The sequence below is a fragment of the Hetaerina americana genome, unplaced genomic scaffold (genome assembly GCF_022747635.1).
Source record: "Hetaerina americana unplaced genomic scaffold, ioHetAmer1.1.p SCAF_7, whole genome shotgun sequence".
NCBI lineage: Eukaryota > Metazoa > Arthropoda > Insecta > Odonata > Calopterygidae > Hetaerina > Hetaerina americana.
Window position 1 is genome coordinate 80,634,919 of NW_027287316.1, and position 9,859 is coordinate 80,644,777.

Consider the following 9,859-nt stretch of genomic DNA (forward strand, 5'->3'; position numbering starts at 1 on the left):
GCCTTCGTGCATGAGCTTCAATAAAAAACGTGAAAAATGTCGCAAAATATCAACTGCCAACGTAAGACTCTGAATGAGATTATTACAAAAAGTAACAAATGAGATATAAGTTTGCCTTGAGAAATGGGCGCGCGCCTATCGATAATTTTCCTTTAGTACCTCACTGACCCTTTATTTCGGAATCGCAGCAAGTTTTACTTTCTGGCTCCCGGAAGTTACGATGCAGCTTAACTTTGCATAAAAAAGTGGGGGGCACGCATTTTATTTTTTGAAAAAAGCTTCACGGGCATCGGGAATGCTTCTCTGAGAGCAGAATGAATGTCTCTGAGAGACAAGGGGACGACAACTTGCAAGGAGAGCCCAAGGGGGTTATGCGCCCAATTATGTGTCGTCTCTGGATGCCTCTTGTTTCCTCCGCCACTGAAATGGATCGCTACCTTCTTCTCCTTCTTTTTGCTTTTCCCAGATAAAGGAGGTGGCAGCACCATACACGTCCAGCCCCGACATGCGCCGCTTCTGGGAGCACGATATCAAAGTAACGCGGGAGTACAACAGGTCCATCATGCTCTCAGACGAGGCGCCATTCCCGGCGGACAGAGCCCATCGCGGCCGGTGAGTGAACTAAACCATCCACGAGCGACATTCCGCGGCAGTTGGCTAATTGACTCGCGTCACCTCATTGTTGCCGATGGCTTCCTGGTCAAGATGGCGCCTTAGGAGGAGGGAGGAATCATAGGGGATGTTTTAGAGGGATGTCATCCAGGGAAGCCGGGGGTCTTTCCCTGGGGGAATGAGCCCTGGTGGGATCAGAAAAGAGACTACCGCGTTGTCGAGGCTAATCATTGATGCCGTCTCACATGTGAGAATACTTATTTTGACAGGAAACTCCCTCCCTGCTTTCTGCTGAAGAGAACAGTTCTATTTCAGCCTCACCCGATCACCTACACACTCTGAATTATTTAACTAACCATATTCTATTCGAATGATAGGCGAAAAAATCTTATGTCATAAACCATTGAACAATGATGTTCCTGTTTGAAAATGAACAATAAAATGTGGCAAATATGGTCGTTAGCCTTTTACATTTGAAAATAAATAGAACTTTTCAATGAATACTTCATATTGGTACATTAACAATTTTGTCGAAGGAATTATGCATACGAGGAGCCAAAAGCTATCCAACCTGGGTTCATATCTCCGTATCGGTGCTATTCTTCAACATCAGGGCTAAGGTATCCTTCGAAGTAGTCCTTATTTGATTGAAACACACGCTCCCGGCGGTGCTTCCACATCTTAAAGCAGTCCTCGAACGCAGATTTTGGAATGACCTTCAGCTCGCGCGTCGCATTGCTCTGAATCGTCTCAATGTCGTCGAACCGCTTTCCTTCGAGCGCCATTTTCAATTTTTAGAACGTACAAAAGTTGCAGGGAGCTCTGTCGGGACTGTACGGAGGCTGGCGAAGCTGTACAATCTTGTTTCTTGCCAAATATTGCTGCAATAGGTTCGATGAATGCCCTGGTGCATTATCGTGGTCACCGCTTGACCAGCGACGCGGTCGTTTTCTTCTCACGGCATCACGCAATCTTTTCAGAACTTTAACGTAATATTCTTCGTTGATCGTCTGAACTCTTAAAGATAATTCGTAATGTATAACACTCTGACATTAAAAAAATAATTTAAAACGCAGGTCGGATACTTTTCGTACAAATCCTATTTACGGGGGAGTAGCATTAATATACCCATCAATAGGAACAACTCTCTTTCGTACTGTACCTTGTTTCACTTGTCTTTGGGCATGAACGGGTATTGAGAAGTTTTCCAGACACTTGACTTTAGGAAGAACCAATAAGAGGAGTGTAAAGGGGGGGAGGCTTAACTTATACAGAACTCAGTTTTGCTGACTGACCTCGGTATTGGCAACTTAGGATTTACGTGCAATGTGTTGCCATATGTGTTGAAACTTTCCGAAAACACGTGCTACTCTGAGCTGTTGAATTCTGTGGGAAGTATGGCAACGATGTGTTGAAAACCCTTCCCATTTGTAGGGCATATGCTTCGAAAGTATTCGAAATATGTAAGAAAGGCTTCGAGATCTCTCAATGGCTCGGTCGCGAAGATACTTGGAATATATTTTAGCAATAGATGGTATTATAGTGGATTACCTGACATCCGTGTATGTCCATGATTAGCCGCTCTGCCCAAAATCTCTTGCCTATAGGCGTCTGTACCATTGTCTTTGCTTTGAGCAGGGGGAGAGTGGGTTGAGGAAAACTTAGTTATCGTCCAATGAGTGAAAACCCGTATGAAAAACAAGTTCCACATTACTCATATCAGATAGCGTCAAACTCTTCGTTAAAACGTGGAGTATGGGGACACTGGACTCACTAAGATTGAAAGAAAAACACCAGCTGCTGCTGTACTACTGAAAGATTATTTAGGTATTATGGTGGAACAGAGGGTCGGTTTATTTGTAGTCCAGCACTGCCATACTAGGCAGGAAAACTACGAGAAATCACTGGATATAACCGCCGAACAGACCAAGATTCGAGGAATATACCTTATTTTTTCTCTCACTAAATTTTTGCCTACTAGGGTAGGGAAAATCACGAATAGCAATTTTACCTACCCTAAAATAATACCGAATACTAATGTTACTAATTAAAATTATTGCTGATGTATCAATACCTCCGGCTAGTAGCTTGTATGCAAGACCAAATTAAGATAAGTAGGTATACTTCTCTTGCTCCACCTCTGTCTGTCTGTCTCTTTCCCTCCTGCAGGGGTCCCCTCGGGTCCATGAGCAGGGAGATGCTGGAGGAGCGACTAGATGAGGCAGTCAGGGAAGCAGTTAAGGACCAAACCTTCCAGAAGGTGCGGAGAGTCAGCTACTACCAGCAGTCGACGCCGGAGGTGAGTGGGGTGCCGCTTGAGTGACCTCTTCCGCATTCGCCGAACACGCTGGCCATTCCGGGAGAAATGCCTCCGTCCGCCAGGGGTCGCGCCCCAATGGTCATCACCAATCTGACCCCCTCACACGCTATTTTGCGGCGAGAAACCGTGTGTCCCCTTCAGTGGGGGCAATCATCCACGAAATTCAACTTCCATATCCCTTGAGTTCCCCGCCGATGAAGGCGTTTCTCGCGGATGCAATCGTTTAAAAAACTATTAACTTCGGTAGCACAAAATTTTACCTTTGACGGGAAGAAAAGAGAATCTAAAAAAGTAATTACTTAACAAAAAAACCGTCTCCACTTGCTTATTTGGAACAGAGACTATTTTTGCTTTCCCCAATGTTTCCGGTCTAATCTAATTTATTTTCCTTTCATAAGGTAATGCCTTTCATAAACAAATGCCAGCAAATTTTAATTTCAATTACAATTAAAAGTAATCGAGCAGATGAGGTAGATTTTAAGGGGCACGAAGAACAAGCACTACTACCCTTCTAAGCCACGCCCAAATTGACACTAAATACCCAAACAAGTCTACATACATTTTGTTCTTCAACTCCACTTATTGTTTGCCTCCCGGCCATGTTGTCCCACATATTAAATCTCTTTTCCTCACTCCACCTCACTTACTCAGTACTTTCCGCTCTATACATCACGGTCCCTCACCTACCATTGCCACTAAGCCCGAAGCCAATCACCCAGCCACTCCCTTCACATTTCTCCCAAACACATTCTTCTCCCTATTCTTCGTTTCTTTTCCTCTCCGTTTATTCAAAGTTTCTAATTCTTCTCAATGACCAGGTCTCAAAAATCTTTAATCCACGCCTTCCATCTAGCCTCTATGATCAACTTTCCAATCCATACAAAACCACGTTCCTGTTCGAAATGTTCACTAGCCATTTTTTTGCGGGGTTATCGAATCTCGCATCATAGGTCCTCATCATCAAATCCCCATTTTTATAAAACTTCGAAATTAAGTTGGCTATTTTCACATTTTAAACCTCTCACATCGTTTTGTTGTTTTCCTGTTTGTTGCCTGTGTCGTCTTTCTTTCAAATTTTTAAACTCTCATCTGGTTTGCTTTTTGAATTCAAGTAGTCATTTAATCCCTACTAATAATGCAAGGTAACCCCTTCATAAAACTCACTCGCTACTCCCAATAAATTACTAAACACAAGATGGCTACGCTTGTTTTTTTTGGACAAAAGTGGAGAGAACTGGTTTATTACGTTATTTATTAAATGGGCAAAAATGTAATTTATCTTATATCATTATTTAAATGTGTAATGTATACGTGGATACATGTTTTATTGATTTGGCTTCGATATCGTGTTAGCGGTAGCAGAGTCTATTTGAGACGTGTTACGTGCGCCCGCGGCAACGGTACAAGTAACACGTGACACTGCATTGAAACTTCGCCTTCCCCTGTCAGGTTGGATTGACACCTGAGGTAAGTTAAGAGGAGCATTATTATGGCGAGTCACAGAAAGAAGATTGAAACGTTTGAAAAAGGAATAGTATAATTTCAACCGAAGCAAGCACTGCTCTTAAAGAAGCAAATGTAAACACTGCTGTTTACATTGTGAGAGTTGATCGTCAAATAACGTTTAAATTGATATGAGAAGTACTGTGACTTTAACAACCAGTGTGACCGACAAATTTTTAACTGAAAAATTGGAAAAAGAAGACGTTTATTTATGTGCGAATGATTCCGACTCGACTGATCACACCAGAATGGCAAGATTGAAAAGGATGCAGATACGTTGGCAGTTGAAGCTGATGTCACGGGAAGATGAGGAGTTCCTTTCGAAGGATTCATCGCTCTGCATGGCGACTATATCTGAACATTTTACATTTTTAATTCTCGATGAACTTCATTTATGAAGATATCAATACGGGAGTCTTATAAATATCAATGAAAGTGGTAAATGACGTACCTGTTTCACCGCTTTAGCTTTTAAAACACGGCCCACTGTTAACTGAAAATACCTTATTATAGACTGACCGGTGTATATTATTATAGATATTCGACAATGCACAGGAGGTTGGAAACAAATACGTCAACAGATAGCACGTGTTTCCTCGTAGAAGTGCGGGAGAGCTATGAAAATGGTACAACATATTTCCAATCGTTTCGTTGCAAAAAAAATGCCATGAATAAGGCTGAAGAATACCCCCTGAGGGGCTATGGAATTGTTCACTCTTCGGCACAATAAACATAACTATTGAAAATAATCCTACTGGAATTTGTTCATATGGTACACCATTAATATAGGAAAAACCAATTCTAATGAACCTCTCTTTGAAAGGGTTCTCGCCTTTACTTTGCCCGCTTCACAATGCGAGCCCCGTCCGAGCGGAAGGTATATCAACCTACCAACCCGCACAACTGACATGTCTCTAAAGTTGCATACATTTGCATACGGCGCTAACAATTTGCCGACAGGCAAAGGGAAAATGCTTGGTTGGTCCCCGCGCGATGCTGTTTCCACCCTCTCGACAAAATATCAAGGGCCGTGAATTTTCGGACAGCTTTCACGGATCCTCCAAAATTCACACAATTGAGTGAATTTCCTAATTCCTCGTATGAGGAACGAGAAAACAAACAAAAAGATAAATTACGGAATGACTCAGTTCTTTCCTCCCACTGGTGACCCTTTATCAACAATAAACGAATGGCCGGGACAATCTTTTTAGCCATGTGCTATTTTATGAAATTCAAATACCCGTTTGCTTCTTCATTAAATGATGCAAAGGTAAGTGGTTGATAAAAAATGATGCCCATGTAATCCGAACGAAAAGACACTCCTCAAGAATCACCGTATTGTTCTAATTCATCAGGCTTACAAGGAAAATCACCATTTTTATCCTAAGGGAAATATTTCAAAGCGGAAGTGGCAAATTAAAGTACACAAAGGAAGTTGGCCTTACTGGATGAGGGTCCAGAATGAATAGTCAACACTATATTTTGTCTCTAGTTACATTTAAGACACTTTTCTTGACGCCAGTTCAGAATATTCACTCAATGATACCCAAACCGCGTTGCCGCTGTTTTTTATGCTGGCTCAAATAAAAAATGAATGATTCAAAGAAACCGCGGGAGATTCCGCGAGAGAAATTTTCGCGGAGTCATGCGCTAATGCAATTCAGAATACAACATGTTCAAAGTGTAACAATCAATCACCTTGACCGGGATTCGGACCCGGATCCCCCGAACCGAGTACGGGCGAGTTCTTGAATCAGTTAAGCTATTAAATTTTGCATAGCATTGTACGTAATGCGAATAAGCAAATGACTCTTTTAGTAGTTACCGTGGCGGCATCTCCAACAGTTCCTTTTAAATTTGTCAAATAAGGTCAAGGCCCCGGTGTTTAAAACGTTGGCTTGAACCTCGTGGAATATGCTGCAGTACGCCCGACTACGGATATCTTTGGCATTATATGTACGGTATGTCATCATAGCACCATGTTCCTTCAGCGTAACCAACATTTAGGAGTGTTAGAGCTCGTATAGGTACCTTAAGCGGCTTAAGTACTCGTTTGGGAATTGAGGGATCCGGGTTCGAATCCCGGTTAAAGCGAATGATTTTTACACTTTGAAATGTTCACATTTTATGCCTAATAAGGATGGGCCATTCCTTTCCCTATTCCACATTTGGGCTTCCAAGGAAAGCACTGGTGCCTAAAAATCACAAAATCGAAGTATGAGCCGTATGGAGTGAATCTGGCAATACCCAGATGAGTGAAATCGAACCTTGAACCCCCGCTCAGTATCCCAGCGCTCTCTCCACTAGACTACCCTCAACCTCCTTGACATTGATGCTTGAAATCCGCGTTTCAACCCCGTCACGAGCGCGGACAGAGACACTTCAGCGGCCGGTCTCCCTCCACTCGCGGCAAACCGCCCCTCTCATCTCCTCCTCACAGGTCACGGAGCACCTGGGGCTCGGAGGCCGTGGACGGCCGTCGTTGCCCCACCGCGGCGGCGGATCCTTGCCACGACGGGCCGCCCCCACGCCCGCCCCTTCGAGCGAGGACCTCCGCCAGTCCCTGCTCACGGGCCCCCCGCAAAGGGAGAGGGGCACTCCGCAGGGCCCCAGGGCCCCCGGAGGCCCCCTCACCCGCATCTCCCGTTCGCTGCACCTCGCGGGGTCACGAAGGAGGACGCTGCGGGGGCCGCCAGCGGCGAGGCAGGAGCCAGCCGGTTGGCCGGGGGCCAGGATGTCTCTGCTGCCCCCGGGAGGGGACGGGGCCGATCTGCCCACCATCGAGGAGGCGGCGGGTAGGGTGGCGGTTGGCGGAGGCGTGGAGGGACCCGGGGGCTACGAACGGGGGAATCCAGGATACAAGGCCTGAGAGAGCCGAACCACTCCCCGCTACACCCCGGAGAGGTCACTCCCGAGGAGAGTTAAGCGCCGCCGTTGATGGCAGCAGCGCTGGAAAGTGACCCTAGCCGCCAACCGATTGATATGACTGTTATTACTATTAAAACTCAAATGTGCCAATTGACAATGTCAGGTGGCACACATGTCCCAAGTATTAAAATCAAACTTGCCTTGGAAAAATAAGATGACATCACAAATCCAATTAATATGATAAGAGATAATAAATAAAATCAGTCGGAAAAAATACGCTTTATCCGCTACGCGACTTGACGGGATCCAAACACCAATCTCTCACACAAAAAGAAGAAAATTCGCATCTCATCAACATCAGTTTCCCAATCTGCAAGAAAAAAATCAGAACTAAGCTGTAACAGAAAATGTTACGCAACACATCAATCAAATTACTAAGTAAATTGTTTACATCTTTTCTCAAAAGTATTTACCCTGTTGGGAAATGGCTCGAATAGTTTTGTAGGTAAAATGTTCCAATCAGCAATTGTTTGATTAAGAAATGAAATTTTTTATCTGTTCCTTTTTTTAATGGCAACTGTGAAGTGACACTGGACAGAATGGGACCGTCGGGAGGGCAAACCACAAAATTTGAATGGGTCTTCATTGTAGGCGAGCCTTCTACTAAGTGTTGACAAACGGTCGCTTGATCGGTTGACATCACTCAGAACCCCGCCTAGTGGCGGGAGGAGTAAACGGTAATAACGATAGCAGGAAAGGTCTGACTCGTCTGCTTTCCATTTCACGTGTGTGTCTGTTTGGTAGTGTGTGCGTTTGCGGACCTTCTTTTGATTGTCAACTGAAAAGTTAAAGAGGGAGGTCACTTATAAAATCAATAATGGCTCGACTTTTCATTTTCCTCATATTCTATCGGCATAACAGCATGCCATTGAGGAAGTAATGCCATGGTGACCAAATTCGAAAGAGGCTCTGAAATTTTGCGGGATTTTTTGTTGCATTGCGGTCTTCAGATGATATGGATTGGAGATTATCTCAACGAGGAAAACAAAAACTGTGGGCATCAGTTTCGCTTGGTCTAAAAATATATTTAAAATTTATTTTTCTCGATTTGCTTTTTCAAAACCTTTTACATTGATATAATTTGATGTGCACGAAGAAATGAATCGCTGATGATGGCTCACTCACGAGCGTGAAAATAACATTTGGCAGACAGGGGCTCAAGAGAGAGAAAAACCAATCAAAACTCAATACTGCCAGTAATTTAAATTTTCAGTAAACACATAATATTCCTCTTCAAAAGGATGAGTATGCACTACTCTTACCCTTCCTTCTGAAGATTCTTCTTCCCTGAAATGCAAATTTTGCCATGCAAATCAAAACGTTCGAGCCAAGTTATTATTTGGAAACCTGAGAGAACAAGAAATAATTAAATATTCACTGTCACGCCCTCAATGACTCAAATTTTAATCAAACATCATCATTCAGTTAAATTACGGAAAATTTAACAAAGTAAGTATTCATGTATAAATAATGTATGATATACTGTTCTCCGCAGTGTATCTTTCGACGAATGATCTGGCACCGGGTTTTCATCCCCAATACCAGCATCCTGTTTACTTAAGGAAGCCGTCCGTGGCAATCACGGACGGAAATGAAGTCACTATCACGACAGCCAAATATATCTTAGAAACTATGCAAGTAGTAAAGAGAGAAATTTCAAGAAACTGCGGGAGATTCTACGACAGTAACTTTTAAACGGAGTCATACGCTAAATGAGTATTACAATGAAACAATTTTAGAGAGTAATAATCATTTCAAAAACCATCCCGGTCAAGGGGAATGATTAATATACTCTAAAATTGTTGATCAGAGGGAGGTTTTGGGTAATGAAAAAATATTTATGACTGAATTCAGGAAACCGACCACAGGAAGTCTTCTAGCGAGTGACGGCCGTTTCATTTTCCACTCATCGGCAGATTCCAATAAACTGAAAATGTCTCAAATATCCGTCGACATATCTCAATACGTTTTAATCGAAGAAAAGAGTCTTCGTGCGTTTCCTTGCTTTTGTAAATGACAAACATCTCTCAGCATTTTATTGCAATAGTAAGAATGTTATCAAAGAATGATGACATGGAAAATTACTTGTTTGGTAATCGGCCGTTTGCATTTACTATTTTATTGCACCGCAAGTGAGTGAGTGGCTGGTGTTTGATGAATGGCAGAGCATGGAAAACATGGAAATAAGGATCAACATCGCAGATTGACACGGAATGTTGATTTTTTTTAAGTGTTAGAGTACTACCCACTTACATCTACATCAATACCCTGCAAGCCACCAAAAAGGTGTGTGGCAGGGGGGTATACCACTCGTCGTATGGTACTTACGCACCATACGACGAGTGGTGGTCACATATCGTAGCAGGGAGGGTCACAAGGGGTCTTTTTTTTTAAGCCACCTTTCGGTTGCCCAAGAATTATGATACCCAGAAAATCCTCATAGACATAATTTTCAGCCTGGTTGTCCAATGGTTATACTTGAACCTTTGACTTTGG

General features: G+C 43.2%; 1 protein-coding gene across 1 annotated transcript in view; it reads left to right on the forward strand.

Moving 5' to 3' along the window:
• The window catches only part of LOC139696885 (uncharacterized), a 48,081-nt gene extending 40,777 nt beyond the window's left edge, over nucleotides 1-7,304 (forward strand). Inside the window, exons 10-12 of the mRNA XM_071595766.1 lie at nucleotides 467-612; nucleotides 2,782-2,911; nucleotides 6,876-7,304. Of these exons, the coding sequence (XP_071451867.1) occupies nucleotides 467-612; nucleotides 2,782-2,911; nucleotides 6,876-7,304 (705 nt within the window). The remainder of the gene's footprint in view (nucleotides 1-466; nucleotides 613-2,781; nucleotides 2,912-6,875) is intronic.
• The last annotated feature ends 2,555 nt before the right edge of the window (nucleotides 7,305-9,859 follow it).